This window comes from Sorex araneus, chromosome 9, assembly GCF_027595985.1.
Source record: "Sorex araneus isolate mSorAra2 chromosome 9, mSorAra2.pri, whole genome shotgun sequence".
Classification (NCBI taxonomy): domain Eukaryota; kingdom Metazoa; phylum Chordata; class Mammalia; order Eulipotyphla; family Soricidae; genus Sorex; species Sorex araneus.
Genome location: NC_073310.1, coordinates 21,528,755 through 21,549,608, shown reverse-complemented (window position 1 = coordinate 21,549,608; position 20,854 = coordinate 21,528,755). Strand labels below are relative to the sequence as shown.

The window sequence follows — 20,854 nt, the reverse complement described above, 5'->3', positions numbered from 1 at the left end:
AGGTTGTTCATGAGGACTGAGTACAGGCATTCAATATTCCAACACCCATCACACCTTTCTTCCACCATTGTCTGCATTGTTCCAACCACCCCTCAAGCCTGTGCTCACAACAGGCAGACAATAATTTATTTTAAATTGCTTTTTAATCCTTAACAGAATGATCAAAATATGTTTCTATAGAAGAATATTTGTGAAAATTTTGTGTCTCACCATGGAGACAAAAAGTCCTTGTCTGAGGGTTTTACTAAGCTGTTGTTGCAAGTTAACCTTCATTGTTAAAGCTCAAGGTCGGTTGGTCTCTACTTTGCATCTCATCCATCTACTGCTGGTATATCAGTGATGTAGATGATGGACGTGCATTTGCTGCTGTGTTCTTTAGAACAAGAGCTCTTAACTGGGTTGTCTGGTTGGAGTTAAATTTTTAACTGGAATGTGGCTTTAAGGTGTGGGAGTGACTGAAGGGTTTTATCTGGGCAGTAGATGGCCCATCCATCCCCCTCCAAGAGCACCCCAGCCTCTCAGTCAGGAATGGATGCTTCAGACATTTTTTTGTGTGCGTGTGGCTAGGTTACCTCTTTGAGATTTGGTTGAGTCTCTGGGAAATGGCCAGTAAATGAGGAGTTTATATAGTGGCAGAGGTGGGAAGTGAAGGAAGTTAATTTAAAGTTTAATTAGCTGAGTAAAATATTTATCACTGCTTGAATTCCTTATTGTTATGGAAAGTTCAAAAGAAGTTTTAAGTTCAGCTAAGTTAAATAGGAAAATGTTAGATAGTTCATTATGAAACAAAAAATGCTTCCAAATAAAATTGCTATATGCTTTGAATATAGCTTTGAATTGGAACAGGGTCATTATCTGAGTTTCAAAACAGATGAAAGTTTTTGTACCACTTCCCCATATGCCTGTGTCACTGTGACTAGCATTACTATGTTTAATCATACAGTAATAGTCAGCCTCATCCTCAGGCTGCAGCCCAGAGATGTGCAGGAGTCCAGCATTGGCTGAGGTGTCTTTGGATCCAGAGAAGCGATCAGAAACTCCAGATCCCAACTGTGTACTTGTGTGGTAAGACAGGAGATACCTGGGAGAGTTCCCAGTCTTCTGCTGGTACCAGTATATTCTATAGTTGCCAACACTGAAACCACTGCTCAGGGTGCAGGTGAGTCTGGCTGTTGATCCAGGAGATGCAGAGACCGAGGGCTCCTGAGTCAGCACAGGCTGGGAGAGGGACCCTGCAGAGAAAGACTTGCATTATCTTCAGGCAAGAATCAGGTTAAACTCATTAATACTATGAACAAGGAGGACATTTTACTGGGCAGCCTCTTGAATCCTGTCCATACCTGTGCAGTGAAAGAGGAGCACGAGCAGGAGAGCAGTCCAGGCCATGGTGCACACCACCCTCTGATCCCACAGTGGGCACTGGCTGCCCCACACCTACTTGTCTCCCTCTGCCAGAGGAGGAGCTGTCCATGCAAATCAGTTAAATCTAATAACTGCCCATCTCCTGCTGTTCGTGTTTTTGATGGGGCTCAGTTCACACTCCAGACAGAATGGACAGAATTTTGTGGGGGAGTTCTGGGAGGAAGCACCTGCAGAGAGCACACACAGGTCCTAGCCCAGAGTACACAAGAGCTGAATCCCACTCATTGTTCACAGGCCCAGACCCTAAGACTCGTTTCTCTGAGTTAATGGTCCTCACTTAGCAGCTGTGCTCAGAAAGTAAGGAAGTTCCACAGAATCTCCTGTTGGCTGTAGTTAAAAAGAATCGAAAAAAATATTCTGACTGCTTGTATTGCTGAATACATAAAACCATATTTGTCTTGAAAGATGCAAAATTGGCTGCATTTGAAATAAAACAAATAAAATATCAGTTTTATTAAAACATAGGAAAAGTTATTATGTAGGTATTCCACAGAATGGCATACCATTCAGATAATTTCACAGAAAATTTCAAGATGTTAAATTTTAAGGTTTTTCACTCCACATAAATTTTTTTCATTTACTATTTGGGCCCACATCTGGCAGTGCTCAGAATCCCCAGGAACTGCACTCAGGAATCACTTCTGGTGATCATCCTTGGGACTATTTGGGGTTGCTGGATTGAGCCCGGTCGTTCTTGTGCAAGGCAAGTTCTGTATCACTGTGGTGCAGTCAACATAAATTTCAAAGAAGGAAATTGTGATGTAGTTATAGTAGTGGTAAATGTAGCTTACTAATATGAAATGGTTCCTTCTTAACGGGTCGGACTTAGGTGGGAAATCCTAACAAGAATAGTAAGTCTTTTGTTGAAATATTGAAGGCTACCAAAGTGGTAGCCATCTCTATAGACTGAACTAAGCCATATCCCCACGCTGGCTGAGAAGAAATATCCTTCTTTCTCGGGAAGAAACGCGGCGTGGCGTTAACCATAGTATGATGTCCATTAAGCTGACACGGACCTGGTGGCGTGGGAATGGGATACAAGGGAATAAATTATTATGTACTTGGAACAGCGGGACGCTGGTGGAATCTCGAGCCGGGGCCGATACCAGCGTATTACCTTTGGTTCCAGAAACTGCTTGCAGACATCCTACCAGACTATCAACTAAGCCAGAGCCCCACGCAGGCTGATGACGGGAAATAACCATCTTTTTTGGTTTGTTTTCCCTTTGTCAGGCAGCGTGGTGATTACTAAACAGGCGTGATCTAGGTGGCGTGGGACGAGGGGGGAAAAAATAGAAAAGTTATGTAACAAACAGCGGGACTTAATATCTCTACATTCTCAGCAATGGAGAGCCATCAAATGCTTCCTTGACAGTGGGACTGTCTTTTCTTTTTGGGGGGAAACCCTAGCAACAGTAGTGAGTTATGTGTTGAAACATGGACTGTAACCAAGATAAAGCGTAAACGAAGTGAAACTTATCACTTACAAGGGCGGGGACTGGGGGGGCGGGAGGGGGCGGGAGGTTTAATGGGGTGGTTGGTGATGGAATAAGGGAAGGGTGTTTGAGTATTGTATAACTGACATAATCCTGAGAACTATGTAACCCTCCACATGGTGATTCAATAAAATTTAAATTTAAAAAAAAAAGCCAAAAAAAAAAAAACTTTGGTACATCTATACAATGGAATACTATGCAGCTGTTAGAAAAAATGAGGTCATGAACTTTGCATATAAGTGCATCAGCATGGAAAGTATCATGCTAAATGAAATGAGTCAGAAAGAAAGAGACAGACATAGAAAGATTGCACTCATCTGTGAAATATAGAATAACAGAGTAGGAGACTAACACCCAAGAATAGTAGAAATAAGAACCAGGAGGTTGACTCATGGCTTGGAAGCTGGTCCCACATTCTGAGGAGAAGGCAACTGAGATAGAGAAGGGAACACCAAGTAAAATGTGGTTGGAAGCCATGTGGGGGAAGGGTGATGCGTGCTGAATGTAGACTAGAGACTGAACACAATGGCCACTCAACATCTTTATTGTAAACCACAACACCTAATTAGAGAGTGAGAACAAAAGGGAATATCCTGCCACAGTGACAGGGTGGGGTGGGGGGTAGATGGGGTTGGGGAGGGTTGGAGGGATGCTGGGTTTATTTGTGGTGGAGAATGGGCACTGGTGAAGGGATGGGTTCTCGAACTTTGTATGAGGGAAACATGAGCACAAAAATGTATAAATCTATAACTGTACCCTCACGGTGATTCACTTATTAAAAAATAAATTTTAAAAAAAAGTAAATATAGCTTACTATTATTTATGCAAGTAAGAAAATTATGCAAAAGTTATATGTTAATATAACTGTTGTAAATAAATTTTAAAAATTTGAATGAAGAATTAGAATTCTTAATCTAATTGACGGAGTGATAGCACAGCGGCTGGGCTTTTGCCTCTCACGCGGCCAACCCATGTTCAATTCCTCCGCCCCTCTCAGAGAACCCGGCAAGCTGCTGAGAGTATGGAGCCCTGGCAAGCTACCCATGCATATTGGATATGCCAAAAACAGTAACAATAAGTCTCTCAATGAGAGACGTTACTGGTGCCCGCTCAAACAAATCGATGAGCAATGGGATGACAGTGACAGTGACAATCTAATTGAATTGATTGAAAAGACAAATTCGTATTCATTGCAATTATACATGTTTGATCCATATTAAAATATTTTAAAGTGGTATACCATACTAATACTTGAATAAAGTTATTTCTCACAGTTGATTCATGATCAAATTCAAATAAATTCTAAAATGCCAATATGGAAATATACATATGAAATTTTGATGTTGCTTTCCTTGTTTCTCTCTCTCTCACGCACATGCACACAAATTCATGTGTATACTAGATAGAATTCATGATACAGATGAGACAAGATGAGCTTTATCTTCATTATTATTCCACACTATTATGAAAGTATTAGAAAATATAAAATAAGTGATGGGAATTGTATATTTTAGTAGTATGTGACTGGAAATGAGCTTCTTATTTTTGCATTTTTTTTGTCTAGATGCATACATTTTATATGTTATAAAGAGCCATTAAATGCAGGCTAGTTTTAAAAAAATTTAATTTCCATTGCTGGCCATTCCAGGGTCCTGGCTGTCATTCCCAAGTACTGCTTCTGGGAGCCATTGAAGTGTAATAATGGCCATGATCTGGAGATTCACCAATGAATGTCGAACCAAGCTGCTCATGGCATAAATATTCCCGAACCTTGTGCCACACTGATTTCACTGGTGCACCTCAAACTGGAGCAAGCATCCTCTCTCAGCCATGCAGCTGAAAACCTCCAGAACCCAATCACCACCACGCTCACAGCTGATCTTCACAGACTTGTCCTGAGCCCCCCATAGAAGGAATAAATCTGCTGAAAAAAACAGGTATTCGGGACCAGTGACTGAAAACCCCAGGCCTCAAGAGGTCGGGACTGGTTCAACCGTTCTCATCTCCTCACCTTCCAGGGTCTTGGCTGTCATTCCCACGAACTGCCTCTGGGTGCCATTTAAGCACATTAATGGGCATGATACAGAGACTCACAAATGAATCTCTGAACCCAGCAGCTCACTGCAAAAATGTTTCAGGACTCCAATTATTTACAATTTTAGGATTCCAGGAGTGCTTGACACCTTTCGAAGCCATGCATAATCTCATACTATTTTTTAAAAAAAAATTTTGTTGAATCACTGTGAAATAGACCTTTATAGCCACATCTACTATTCATAACAAAGCAATACAAAATAAATGATCTAGCATCTGCCTGTGAGGGAGGCTAGAATGGTGGTGGGAAAATTCAAAATAATGGTGGTGCTAATGTGTAATAGTTGTGGAACTGGTCTTAAATTATTGAATGCAATCAATCATTGTGAACAACTTTATGAAAATATTTTTTAAACTTTAAATGAAATAAAAAATTAAAATTTTCACCAGGATTGCAAAATTGCAAAGCTCTATAAAACATTTCAGTGATTGAGAAATAGTACTTCTTATAGGGGACTCTTCTTGCCTGTGGACAACCTGGTTGAAACCTGGCACCCATATGATCCCCTGAGCCCCATCTGAAGTAATCCCTGAGCACAAAGGCAGGAGTAAGATCTTATCATTTCCAGGTGAGGCTGCCACACCAAAAAAAATAATTATTTAAAAATAAATAAAGTATTCAAGCCTGTGTGTCCACTTCCCTCCACCACTATCCCAGTGTACTCTCTTCTCCCATGCACCCTATGGTTAGATTCCTACTGAAGACCAGTTCTCAGTTTCTGTAGCCTTTGGCCATTTGGTATTCCCCTACTGTGTTTCTTTATATCTGCACATGAGAGAGATCATTTGTGTCTGTCCTTCTTCTGCTTACTTCATTTAGCATCTAGCTACATGGAACATTCCTATCCCAGTTGCGTATTTCAGTAGAGCTAATGTCTGGAAGTAAAATTGCTAGATGATAGACATCTCATTTAAGAATCTCATGGACAGTACCAGACTGCCACCATTGAGGTTCTGTCTTTATACTTACTTGTACATCTGCTTCCCCAAAGGTCTGATGGAGTGCTTGTGCATCCTTCTATTGCTGTTCTGGTATTAACAAAACAGAAATAGGACTGCAGTGATAGTACAGAGGGGAGGGCTTTTGCCTTGCATATGGTCAGCCTGGGTTTGATCCCGGGCATCCCATAGGGTCCCCCAAGCACTTCTAAGAGTAATTCCTGAATGCAGAGCCAGGAGCAACCACTGAGCATCGCTGAGTGTGACCCAAAAAGAAAGAAAAAGAAAAGAAAACAGAAATAATTTGATTTATATTTCCTTGACTATTACTATGGTAGAAAAATCTTTGTGCGTTTATTAGCCGTTTACCTTATATGAACAGCTGATTTAAACTGTTCACTTATTTACCTACTCTGTTACCTTTTTACCCTAAAAAAAAAACCACCTGTAAGTCAAGGTCAGAGTACTGTAGCTAGAGCATTTTCTGTGGTCCCCTGAGTACTGCTAGATGTAATTCCTGAGTGCAGAGACAGGAGTAACCCTGAGCATCACCAGGTGGGACCCCAAAACAAAACAACAACAACAAAAACGTAAAAGTACTCTAAATGTAATCTTATAGTATATGCTACAGATACTTTCCCCATTAAAAAAATCTTTTCATGGGATTTTATCCCAAAAAAAGCACATTACTTTTCACATAATTTTGCTTTTATCAAAATCACACATTTACAAACTAAAAATAAAAATTTTCTTCAAAGCTTGTAATGAAAAGCATTTGTCTCCTACCTCACACCTCTATCCCATCTGCAAATCCTGCTTCCCTGAAGAACCATTTAAAAATTATAAGAGGACTTCTCTTATAATATCTGATATTATGACATCTGATAGCCTAGTTCTCTCTCTTGGAGAACCTGGCAAGCTACTAGCCTTGGTAGCATCTACTACCCACCTGGGGGAGAGCCTGGCAAACTCCTCGTGACATATTCATATACCAAATACAGTAACAATGATGGGTCTCATTCCCCTGACCCTGAAGAGCCTCTAATATGGCACCATTGGGAAGGACAAGTAAAGAGAGGCTGCTAAAATCTCAGGGCTAGGATGAATGGAGACATTACTGAGCCTACTCGAGCAAATTGATGATCAATGGGATGACAGTGATACAGTGAAAACTAGATAAGAGTCAGAGATCAGACTCCTGAACCGTTCGAGGTTTTCTACCACTTCTCCACCTGTGTGTGTGTCACTGTGAGAATTCCAGCTGCAGCCAGCCATGGAAGAATAGTCAGCCTCATCCTCAGGCTACAGCCCAGAGATAAGCAGAATCCCTACATTGGTAAAAGCATCTTTGGACCTAGTTAAGTGAGTAGGACTCCAGAGACCAGGCCCCTGTTCAGAAGATACCATGGAGGACTTCCTGGCTTCTCCTTCTGCCAGCTAACCTTGTAATTTCAGTTTTTTTTTATGTTGTATTATTTATTTAATCAGAACACACTGTATGTTGCAGAGACAGGATTTAGCGTAGGAAAATTTGAGTATTGTGAATATTAAGGAATAGACATTTGTGATTCTGTTGACATTTTTTGAATTTATTTATTTATTTATTTAGCCAATGATCAGATGCAGGTTAGTCTGGCTGCTGTCCCAGAAGATGCTGAGAGTGCTGTGCTGAGTCAGCACAGGCTGGAAGAGGGAACCTGCAAAGACACTCAAAATTCTGGGAATGAATCAGGGTCTGAGTCATCAGTCTTCTAAGCAAGGTTGTGGGGTATGTTTGGGCTGCCTTTTCAAGTCTGCCCTTACCAGTGCAATGAGAGCGGAACACAAGTTGGAAAGGAGCCCAAGTCATGGTGCACACAAATCCCTGACCCCACCTTCGAGAATTTTCTACCCAAACACCCTTTTCTTCTATGACCCTATGTCAGAGGAGGGACTATCTGTGCAAACAAGTTTCCATCCCCTCCCTGAGCCCTGGATCTAGAGCTCTACTTTCAGCCCACAGTCAGCATGATGGAAATTTGCTTTCCTCCTTGAGAGAACCCAAGAGGAAGCACCTGTGGAGACGAAAGTCCAGGCTCAGGCGACTCTGACAGGCCAGAGAAGGTGCAGCTGCAGAGTCTCATCAGTGAGTGCACAGGAAACAGCCACCAGGCCAAGCACCAAGTTTACTGATCTCACTGAGCAGAGGAGGAAACACAGGTAGTACCACAGTGCCCCCTGCTGATTCTATTTGAAAACAGTGAAGTGAAAAAATCTAAAAGCATCTCAGAGACTAGATTAATAACTATATTCAAGTTAGATGCAACATTCTAAATTAGAGATAAATAGACAGCATGAAAGGGCATGTGGAGCTACTTTACAGGTTTACATAAAATTTAGAAAATCTCATGAGAATAGTAAAGAACTCTCAAGATTACATGGTTAAATTTACTTGAAATTGTTTAAGGTGTTGGCATGGTAGACAGGCAGCATTAGGTCCAGAAAAGTGAGCCGAGCCCTGGTCCCTGTCCGAGTCAGTGTGCTAGCTAGCTCAGAAGATACTGCAGAGGGCTTCCTGCTTTCTGCTGTGTCAGATGATCCTGTATTTTTCAACTCTTGGAGCTATAGCACAGCGGGTAGAGCATTTGCCTTGCACACTGGCCGACCTGGGTTCGATTCCTCTCCCCCTCTCAGAAAGCCTGGCAAGCTACCGAGAGTATCTTGTCCGCACAGCAGAGCCTGGCAATAAGCATGGTGTATTCTATATGCCAAAACAATAACAAGTCAAGGGATTGGTCTAAAATACTGGAGCATATATTTAAAGGGTACTGTAACAAGTTTTGTAACCCTACAAAACTTCAGAGAAACCCTAGAGGAAGGACTGGAAATTTTCTCTGATACGGAAAGTGAGGAATCTTCAGATCTGCAATGACTGACCAACTGGGTCCATGCCTTGATTGCAACAAGGAATACCACTACAATAGGATTGTCAGCAGCCCCAAAGAGGGATATGAGAAAGAAACATCCATGTGTCTTTGGAGAGACTCTCCTCTAGAAAACTCCAGTTCAAGCAGTTAGGAGGAAGCACAGCACAAGCTATATGGTCATAGTAGGGACCTTGCAGACCTTTGTCTTTTTTTTTTAGAATAACAGTTACCAAGATTTCTCATTTTCTTTAATTGAATGAGAATGAAGTCCTAAATATGCCCCACCCACTCTTTCTCTCCTGCCCTGAGTAATGAATCATGATTCGGTAGTTTCCTCCTTTAAAGTGTGTGTTGAAAACCAATGCTAAAACATTTAGTGTGAAAGAAAGAAAGAGAAAGAACCCTAATAAATCGAATCAGAAATGAAAAGGGGGGCATCATAACAGAAACCAGTGAGATTCAAAAGATCATTAGAGACTACTTCGAAAGTCTATATGCCACAAAACAGGAGAACCTAAAAGAAATGGATGGATTCCTCGATTCCTACAATCTCCCAAGACTGAACAAAGAAGACTTGGAATACCTGAATAGACCCATCAATGTTAAGGAAATTGAAACTGTGATCAAAAACCTCCCCCAAAACAAAAGCCCAGGCCCAGATGGTTTCACTGGCGAATTCTTCCAAACATTTAAAGAAGACCTGCTGCCTGTTTTCCTCAAACTTTTCCAGGAAATTGAAAAAACAGGAACTCTCCCAAACAGTTTCTATGAAGCACACATCTCCCTAATACCAAAAGCAAACAAAGACACCACTAAGAAAGAAAATTACAGACCAATATCCCTGATGAACACCGATGCGAAGATCCTCAACAAAATACTGGCAAATAGGATCCAACAACTCATCAAAAAGATCATACATCACGACCAAGTGGGATTCATCCCGGGGATGCAAGGATGGTTTAACATTCGGAAATCAATCAACATAATCCACCATATCAATAAAAGCAAAGATAAAAACCATATGATCATATCAATAGATGCAGAGAAAGCATTTGACAAGATCCAACATCCTTTCATGATGAAAACCCTCGCCAAAATGGGGTTTGGAGGAACTTTCCTCAAGATAGTCGAAGCCATCTATCACAAGCCTAAGGCAAGCATTATCCTCAACAGGGAAAAACTAAGGGCCTTTCCTCTGAGATCAGGCACAAGAAAAGGATGCCCACTCTCACCACTCCTCTTCAATATAGTACTGGAAGTACTTGCGATAGCTATTAGACAAGAAAAAGAGATTAAGGGCATCCAGATAGGAAAGGAAGAAATCAAACTCTCACTATTTGCAGACGATATGATACTATATCTAGAGAAGCCTAAAACCTCTACTAAGAAACTCTTAGAAACAATAGACTTATACAGTAAAGTTGCAGGCTACAAAATCAATACCCAAAAATCCATGGCCTTCATATATGCAAACAATGAGGCAGAGGAAAGGGACATAAAAAAAGCAATCCCATTCACAATCGTGCACCAGAAAATCAAGTACCTCGGAATCAGCTTAACCAAGGAAGTGAAAGACCTCTACAAAGAAAACTACAAAACGCTACTCCATGAAATCAAAGAGGACATGAGGAAATGGAAACATATACCCTGCTCGTGGATAGGGAGAATCAATGTTGTCAAAATGGCAATACTCCCCAAAGCATTATACAGATTCAACGCGATCCCTATAAGTATACCCATGACATTCTTCAAAGAAATGGATCAAGCAATCTTAAAATTCATATGGAACAACAAACGTCCAAGGATAGCTAAAACAATTCTTGGGAAAAAGACGATGGGAGGCATCACCCTCCCCAACCTCAATCTTTACTACAAAGCAGTAACAATTAAAACAGCATGGTACTGGAACAAAGGCAGAGCCGTAGACCAATGGAACAGGGTGGAATTCCTTACACACAACCCCAAATGTATGATCATCTATTCTTTGATAAGGGAGCAAGAGATGTGAAGTGGAGCAAGGAAAGCCTCTTTAACAAATGGTGCTGGCACAACTGGACAACCACATGCAAAGAAATGGGTTTAGACCTTGACCTGACACCATGCACAAAAGTCAGATCAAAATGGATTAAAGACCTCAACATTAGACCACAAACCATAAGGTACATTGAAGACAAGGTTGGCAAAACCCTCCACGATATTGAAGATAAAGGTATCTTCAAAGGTGACACAGAACTAAGCAATCTAGTAAAAACATAGATCAACAAATGGGACTACATTAAACTAAAAAGCTTTTGCACCGCAAAAGATACAGTGACCAGAACCCAAAGACTATCTACAGAATGGGAAAGGATATTTACACAATACCCATCAGATAAGGGGTTGATATCAATGGTATATAAAGCACTGGTTGAACTCTACAAGAAGAAAACATCCAACCCCATCAAAAAAATGGGGCGAAGAAATGAACAGAAACTTTACCAAGGAAGAAATACGAATGGCCAAAAGGCACATGAAAAAGTGCTCTACATCACTAATCATCAGAGAGATGCAGATCAAAACAACCACAAGATACCACCTCACACCACAGAGACTAGCGCATATCCAAAAGAACAAAAGCAACCGCTGTTGGAGAGGATGTGGGGAGAAAGGGACCCTTCTACACTGCTGGTGGGAATGCCGACTGGTTCAGCCCTTCTGGAAAACAATATGGACGATTCTCAAAAAATTAGAAATTGAGCTCCCATTTGACCCAGCAATACCACTGCTGGGAATATATCCCAGAGAGGCAAAAAAGTATAATCGAAATGGCATCTGCACATGTATGTTCATCGCAGCACTGTTTACAATAGCCAGAATCTGGAAAAAACCCGAATGCCCTAGAACGGATGACTGGTTGAGGAAACTCTGGTACATCTATACAATGGAATACTATGCAGCTGTTAGAAAAAAGGAGGTCACAAATTTTTTATTTAAGTGGATCGGCATGAAAAGTTTCATGCTAAGTGAAATGAGTCAGAAAGAGAGAGACAGACATAGAAAGATTGCACTCATCTTTGGCATATAGAATAACAGAGTGGGAGACTAACACCCAAGAATTGTAGAAACAACTACCAGGAGGTTGACTCCATGGCTAGGAGGCTGGCCTCACATTCTGGGGAAAGGGCAACTCAGAGAAGGGATCCCCAACTATAATGTAGTCGAAGGCCATGTGGGAGAAGGGAGTTGCGGGCTGAATGAGGGCTAGTGACTGAGCACAGTGGCCACTCAACACCTTTATTGCAAACCACAACAGCTAATTAGAGGGAGAGAACAGAAGGGAATGCCCTGCCACAGTGACAGGGTGGGGTGGGGGGAGATGGGATTGGGGAGGATGGGAGGGATGCTGGGTTTACTGGTGGTGGAGTATGGGCACTGGTGAAGGGATGGGTTCCCGAACTTTGTATGGGGGAAGCATAAGCACAAATGTGTATAAATCTGTAACTGTACCCTCATGGTGATTCATTAATTAAAAATAAATAAATTTATTATTAAAAAAAAACATTTAGTGTGACTCTTGCTGGTATGGGAGAGTAAAGCTGCTGGGCCCCAGGAAGCAATATCTAGAAGCCTGGAGCCAGCTAAGCAAGCACCAGGTTGTTTAGTGGTGGAGTCAAAGTTGTGGAGTCAAAGCTGTGGGTGCACCACATGTGGTCAAATAGGTCCACGGAGCCCCTTCCTTGTTGAGGTGAATAAGAACACTGAGTTGCCTTACAGTGCCCCAGCTGTTCTCAAGGTTTTTTTTATGTGAACGTTAGTGCTCCCATGGTCATGCATGCATACCTACACACATTCCCTCTCTCTCTATTTTTCTTTCTCTCTCTCTCTCACATATACATACACGAGGCACACACACAGAGCATAGAGCAAAGTAGAATAAACCAAGTGGCTTCTAATGCTCATCAGGTCAAATTTTCTAGTTATACAATTCTGGTCTGATCTCTGATAAGGTTATTGCGATATACTCTATGTGATGCTCATGTTTCTAACTCCCAGAGAAGTCCTTATAGATGCTAACTGTAAAAAACATCTTAATTAAGATGTTAGAAACACCTGAGATGATTATCTATTAAGAAAATGTTTAATGTAGTTCAAGATCACAGATTTGAGAATATTTAGGTCATTTCTCAAAAAAAATAGAATTTTTTAAAGTTAAGTAAGATAAGTGTAGCTGCTAAAAGCAACGAACTCAACAATCCTTTGAATTCATCAACATTTTTAAGTATTTGATAGAATCAATCATGAAAGTGATTCAGGAAAAACAAAAAGATTAAAGAGACTTAACATTTACCTGCATATTAATACACATGTTTTTATATTGTGTGATAAAATTTCCCTTTGTTTATTATTTCTTTATTCTCTGTGCAAACATGTTTTAGAGTTTTATCTGAGATTTGCTTAGTTGCTTGATAAGTTGTTCACTTTATAAACAGTTCATTATTGGTCATGTCTTCTCACTCATTATTTTGGTTTAGGAAGAGTCCATTTGATATGTTGGAATTTTTTCAGAGAACTGAAAATTTTTTCAACAAATGTGTCTTAATTGTGCAAGCAGCAACTGTCTAAAATCACAGAAACCTATATTAATAACTTAAAGGATTGCCCTTTCCCTTGGCCCCTACATGCTCAAATCTCTCAGAGGGTTATTACTTTTTCACATAAAGTGAATGACTAGCTGACTTAACTTCTTTAAGGAATAATGGACACATAAAATTGATATCACCCATATGTGGCATATAAAGAATAAATAAGGGTATATACAATGTCTATTGATAATAAATCTTGGACATTGGATTAAAGACATGAGAGGACAGGGTGTGGGGGGAGGTGAGGAGTTGTGAAGTCACAAGGGAGCATATGTGAAAAGTTTAAACGCATGGGGAATGGCCAATGGCATAACAGTTTGCAACCAAATCACCATTGTCAACCAATAAAGAATGGGGGTATGGTTAAGGTGGAAGGAAGGTTGAACCAGAGGTGACATAGGGACAGGGATAGAGGGTCATGGAGAGTTTGGTGGTGGTGCTGTGCAGTAATGTACACACTAGGATCATAAATTTAATAACCACAGTAATCGAACCCTACTACTGAATATATAAAAATGATAATGGCAGCTGAATAAATTCAAGGAAACTATGAAACCACAAATATGCATACACTAAGATTCAATTACAATATACAATTATGTAATTGTAATTGTAAATATACAATTAAAATATACAATATACATTAATAACTAAAGCAAATGAACAAACATTTCAAAAAATACCATCAAAGAAAATCATGATACCAAGGTTTCTATGGATTTACCACAGAAAGAATCTAAAAACAACTACAGCAAGGAGGAAATACTTTAAAATCTATACTATGAGCCATTGTGCTCAGAACTAATTTATAGAGATTTTATAATATTTCCATATTTTATAATATTAAAATGATAGAATATTTATTGTATGAACATAACAGTTTAATCCTCAAAACACCACACCTTCCTTTCAGCATCATATTAAATAATGATAGGTCACAACAGGAAGATTTGATTTCTGGTGAGCAGTAATGGTTCAAAATGTGAACCTCAATAACACAACCATATTAGCAGAATGAACATAGGGCCACAGTGAGACACGGGGATATGAGAGGCTAGGGGCAGTTTTTGTCTCACTTCTCCTCTGCCTCTGTCACTGTGGGTTAAAAATTGCTACTGCCAGCTCCACAGATGTAGTCGGCCTCATCTTCTGCTTGGATGTTCTGGATCGTCAGGAACCGATCCAGGCCAGAACCTGATCCCAAGAAGCGATCAGGAATCCCGTCTCCCTTGGATCCAACCTGACCACGGGGACCCACACTCATCACAAACCGGGGGCCTTTCCCTGTGCTCTGCTGGTACCATCCCACAATGTAGCCACTGTAGCCACTGCTCAGGGTACAGGTGAGCTTTACTGAGGTTTTCAGGGAGGCAGATACCGAAGGTGCTTGAGTCAGAACAGGCTGAGAGAAGGACCCTGAAAACACAGACATCTGTTTAGCATCTTCAGAAGGTGAGCAAAAAAAGAACATTACCATTGTGAGGGGTAGGCAATTTTCTGTAGTATGCAATGAAGATAAACACTCTCACCTCTGCAGCAAAAAAGGAAGGAGAGAATAAAGAGTGGAGTCCAGGCCATGGTGCAGACACGCAGAACTCTGTGAGAGAGAGATGTCTCAGGTTTCTTATACCCTGAGACTTGAGATAGCCCCCTCCATGCAAATGTGCTCTTCCTCTCTGGCCAACTAAGCTCATTCTTGCTTCTCGGTTCCCTCCCAATATCCTGGCCTAAGATCTTGCTGCACTGTCTCTGGGTTGGGTCTGATAAGAAAATACCCATGGGGAAAGTGAGAAACTGGTGGCTGGGTCCAGTGAGCACTGAACAGATGACAGGTGTTTTATTCCCTGGCTAACAGACTTTGCCACATCACTAGGGCAAGGTGCACAGTGCCCCCTGCTGCCTCAGATTGATAATGTCTTTCACCAGAAGGTTGGTGTCTCCCTCAAAGTTTGACCTCCTCCCATTTCTGCACAAGGACAAAACAAATCCCTTAACACATGTAGCCTCCTACCTCACCTCATTCAAACATTTTCTCTCTGGGCTTTCACTGGAATCACTAACAGACCACCTTGTGAAGAGTTCTTAGAGAAGGGGGTGGCTCCGATGAAAGTTCACGGATAATGGCACAGATGAGCCAAGAAAAGGTAGTTCAACCATGAAGTCAATACCTAGGGTGCTCAATAATCAACATCTCCCATTTCCTACATGATTCTCACCATATATACCTAATAAACTCTAATGAGTGTTTGGGATTACAAAGAAACGGGATTTCCGGAGAAAAGGCAACAACAAAATGCACCTTGAAAAACATATTTCTGAGGTGAGGAAAAGGATAATAAGAGATTTGAAACTATTTGAGAGTTACAGAATCTGAAGAGCACTTGGATCCTGTGTGGTGTCAGCTCTAAAAATGATTCATCCACTTTCCTGCAGCAGGCTCAATGTTCACCCTTCACCTCAGATACAGCTCCCCTCTTCCATAATCCTCTATCCTGATTTTACAACTGAAGCTTCAGTGCCTGAAAATGAGTGGCCAGATCATCTCTTTGCTGGAAATTTGTTTTAGAATAGAATCCACTCAGTTTCTCATATCTGAATGCCTTTTTCTGTGACACAGAGAAAATCAAATATCACTAAGAATAGGAGCCTATGCTCCTATGGGATGATTGGTGAACTGTAGTGTAAGAAAAATATCTTAAGCACCTACCAAAACACGTTCCAAGTGCTGTGGAGGGCTTTCTACCTACATGATGGTGCCGATGGTCTGAATAAGATACCTAGACCAGTTAGAGCTGTTATGCAAATAGTCTTATAAAATCCAATCCATTTGGTTTTCATCATTAAAACTTGGTTTGCCAAGTAAAGTGCCCATCTCCACTCAATCTTATTATTTTTCAGAGTTCACTAAAAGTTGTAAGTTCAGCTATGTTAAATTGAAAAAATGTTAAAATGACTTTTGTAAAACCAAAGTTGCCTCTAAATAAATGCACTGGACCCTATAAATACTCTCAAGCAGGAAGTAGCTTGATCAATTTGATTGCTCCATTTCCTGACTGCAGTCAGAATTTTTTATTTAAAAGGTGGGAATGAAAGTGGAAGCCTCAGTTTTCCGTTAGTAGTTGATGTGACCAGTCCATTTTTATCTCCCTTCATTCCACATTTTAAGCATAATCTCACATCTCAGGTTATGCCTGATGAAAGGAAGTTTGACATTTCCTAATACAAAAATTCTAGCTCACTGTACACTAAAGAGAAAATGGGCACTACTTAAGGCCAATGGTAAAGTACATAACCCAATGACCTAAATCAGCCACCCCACTGTGTAAGATCCCTACATATCTTCCCCAATTCTGTGTCTTCAATGCAGGATAGCTCTGCTGTGAGGGGCAAAGTGGGATGGTTGGGAAAAGGGTTAGCCCCTTAGGATAAAGCACTTATTGGCACTTTTAGGTCAGACCAGAGAACTTTAATTTGGCGGGGACTAATTCAGTCTGGATTTGCTGCAGGCCTTGTTCACTTCAAAAGTTTCATGGTGCTTGAGAGACAGATAGTAGAGTGGGTAAGGCCCTTGCCTTAAATTCACCTGACCTGGGTTCTATCCCTGGCATCTCATATGTCCCCACACCTGTCAGGATTAATTCTTGACTGCAAATCCTGGAATATCTCCTAAGCATGACCATTTAGGTTGTGGCCACACACGCACACACAAACACACACACACACACACACACATACCAAAAAAAAAAAAATACAACACTCCCCTCACCAAGACCAAAACATCAAGTCAAAAGCCTCAAAGTCCCCTGGTGACTTCCTCATATTAAAACTCTTTGAAAAATTTTTAGAACAAAGATTTCTGCATTTCATAAGTATTTTTCAATATTTTTCTGGAAAATGCCTACAAAAACATATTCCAAGTGCTGTGAAAATATTTCTATGCATATCATGGTGCTGGTGATTTGAGCAGTGCAGACTTAAACTGCAATGTAAATAACCTTTTAAAATCCAGCCCAATCGGTTCTGGTTTGACTCTTCCCCGCCCCTGACAGCCAAACACTTTACTTAATCGCCATAGTTTAGAAGCTTGTTCATGATGACTGAGTACAGGCATTCAATACTCAAACACCCATCTCAGAACCATTATCCCCTTCCCGTCTATTGTCTATTGTCTCCAGTTTTCTAGCTACCCTTCAAGACTGTGACCATAACAGGCAGACCATAATTTAATTCATATTGCTTGCTATCCCTAACAGAATGATCAAAAAATGTTTCTTTAGAAGATCATTTGTGAAAATTGTTATATCTCACCATGGAGACATGAAATCTTTGTCTGAGGGTTTTATTAAGCTGTTGTTACAAAGTTAACCTTCGTTGTTAATGTTTTTGTTAGACCCGATTGATTGTTTTCAACTTTACATCCCATCTGTCTTCTGCTGGCATATCAGTGATGTAGAATATAGACATGAATTTGGTGCTGTGTGCTCTAGAAACTCAAGAGCTCTTAAGTGGGCTGTCTGTTTGGAGTTCAATTTAACTGGAATATGGCTTTGGGGTGTGGGAGTGACTGCCAGGGTTTGTTTGGGCAGGAGCAGCCACCCCCCCACCCCACAGCCCCCTAAGAGTACACTGGAACTCTCAGTCAGGAATGGATGTTTGAGACATTTTTTGTGTGGATGCTAGGTGATCTCTTTTGAGATTTGTTTGAGTCTCTGGAACAGGGCCAGTAGTTGCAGACTTTATATAGCAGCAGCGGTGGGATGTGAGTGGTTTTTAAATTTTAATTAGCTGAGCAAAACGTTTATCTCTGCACAAGTTCCTTTTGTTATTGAGCGTTCATTACAAGTTTTCAGTTCAACTATGTTAAGTAGTAAAATGTTGTGTAGTTCATTCTGAAGCAAAAATTGCTTCCAAAAATTGCTATATGCATATAAATAGCTTTATATTGGAACAGGGTCATTATCTAAGTTTCAAAACAGATGAAGTTTTTGTACCGCTTGCTCATCTGCCTGTGTCACTGTGATTAGCACCACCGTATGTAATCATACAGTAATAGTCAGCCTCATCCTCAGGCTGCAGCCCAGAGATGTGCAGGAGTCCCGAATTGGCCGAGGTGTCTTTGGATCCAGAGAAGCGATCAGAAACTCCAGATCCCAACTGTGTACTTGTGTGGTAACTAAGGAGAAACTTGGGAGAGTTGCCAGTCTTCTGCTGGTACCTGTGTAGCTGCCAACACTGATACCACTCTTCAGGGTGCAGGTGAGTCTGGCTGCTGTTCCAGGAGATGCAGAGACCGAGGGCTCCTGAGTCAGCACAGGCTGGAGAGGGACCCTGCAATGAAAGACTTGTATTATCTTCAGTCAAGAATCAGATTAAACTCATCAATACTATAAACAAGGAGGGTGTTTTTCTGGGCAGCCTCTTGAGTCCTAGCCATACCTGTGCAGTGAAAGAGGAGCATGAGCAGGAGAGCAGTCCAGGTCATGGTGCACACCACCCTCTGATCCCACAGTGGGCACTGGCTGCCACACACCTACTTGTCTCCCTCTGCCAGAGGAGGACAATACAAATATAGTGTTAGCAGAAGAGCATATGTGTGTGAGGAAGGACACACAGCCCATCTTCCCTCAGAGAGACATTCTCTCAGAGACCTGATGTTGAGTGGGTGTATAGCATTATTTACTATCTCACTCCTGACAGTGTTTCTCCAAGGAAACCATACTATAGTTGATTACCTTAGACCCACTGAGATTCTGGACCTAAAAATTCACATGTTTCTCAAATCCTCTTCCAATGAACCAGTCAGGCTTTATTTTGGACAAGAAGAAGGAACTTGAACTTCATCATTTCTGTTAACAAACCCAAAAATTCAAAGACATGGACCTATACAAAGAAGTGAGAAGGTTCCTTTCAGGCAGTTGTCAGAGGAAGAAGTGGCATGAGCTATGATGGATCATGGAAGAGAAGAATTAGGTCAGACAAGAACAAGGAACTTGCATTTATCACTTTCACCCAGGTGGATAAAGTAATGGTGGCTAGACAATAAAATCAGCTCTATGCAGCACACCGATTGTAACCCACAGAATGTCAGGGTTCTAAGTGGTAAAATTAGAGTGAGATTCCTGAAGATCAATCAATACATACATGGTCTTTGTATTTATTTCGATTCAGAGTTCAAATATGTGGTAATAGGAAACTATAATCTGAAAGTGACTTGCCAATCAAACTAGTGAATATTCAGAACAACGTAAACTGGATCCAGTCAGAGATCTGGCTCTTGAACCACAGGCTTATCTTTTTAACTGTCTTCCTATATCCATACAAAAAAGCAATTGCTCTGAAATAAGTAACCATGCAAAGAACATAAAGGAGAAGAAGAGAAAGACTATATTTACAAGTCAAAGTCTGATCAAAAATCAAGGATGATTGACAGATTACCAGGGAATCAAGAAGCTTAAGCTCCCAGCAGCCAGGGAAGAAAGGCAAACCAGTGTTATCCTACACTAATTGTGCAGGCACCAACTGTCTAAAATCACAGAAACCTTTACTAATTACTTTAAAGATTGTCCTTTCTCTTGGCCTCATGTTGTCAAGTCTCCCAGAGGCAGTTGTTTTTTCACATCAGGCCAGTGACCAGTTGACCTTGGAAATCTGGGACAAATAAAATTAATACCACTCATATGCATATAAAGAATAGGTACGGGGTATGGACAATGTCCATTGATAGTAAACCTTGGATACTGGATTAAAAATCTGAGAGGGCAGGGTGAAGCGGGAGGTAAGGAGTTGTGAAGTCACAAGGGAGCATAAGTGGAGGGTTTTAACACATGGGTGGTAGCTAAGGGGGTAATAGTATGCACCCAAATCATCATTGTCAATCAACAAAGAATGGGGGTATGGGCGAGGTGGAAGGAAGGTGACAGCACGGGTGATATTGCAACAGGAATAGAGGGTGATGGGAAGTTTGTAGTGGTGCTTATTGTTACTTATGCATCAGGATAATAAATTTAATAACCACTATAACCACTGTAACCTAGCCCTCCTACTTATAATATAAAAATGATAACTAAAGGTCACTCAATAAATTTAAGAAAACAATGAAATAACATATATATATACACTAAGATTCAATTACAATTAACACAGAAATTATGAACATACATTAATGACTAAAGTGAATGGACAAACATTTCAAAGAATACCATCAAAAAAATCATGATACCAATGTTTCTATGGATTTACCACAGAAAGAATCTTAAAATAATTTCATCAAGGAGGAGAAACGTTAAAATCTACACTCTGAGGCATTATGCTTAGCTATTACTTATGGATTATTTTATAATATGGAAATGATAGAAAATTTACCTTATGAGCATAA

At 40.7% G+C, this 20,854-nt stretch overlaps 2 gene segments (V, D, J or C); both read right to left on the bottom strand.

Annotated features, from left to right (window-relative positions):
* Positions 1-311: 311 nt before the first annotated feature.
* Positions 312-1,386, bottom strand: LOC101557220 (immunoglobulin lambda variable 5-39-like). The segment is given in 3 exon segments: positions 312-403; positions 813-1,232; positions 1,341-1,386. Coding segments are annotated over 3 exon segments (558 nt in total).
* Positions 1,387-14,581: 13,195 nt separating this feature from the next.
* Positions 14,582-15,057, bottom strand: LOC101556943 (immunoglobulin lambda variable 9-49-like). The segment is given in 2 exon segments: positions 14,582-14,895; positions 15,009-15,057. Coding segments are annotated over 2 exon segments (363 nt in total).
* Between the last annotated feature and the right edge of the window lie 5,797 nt (positions 15,058-20,854).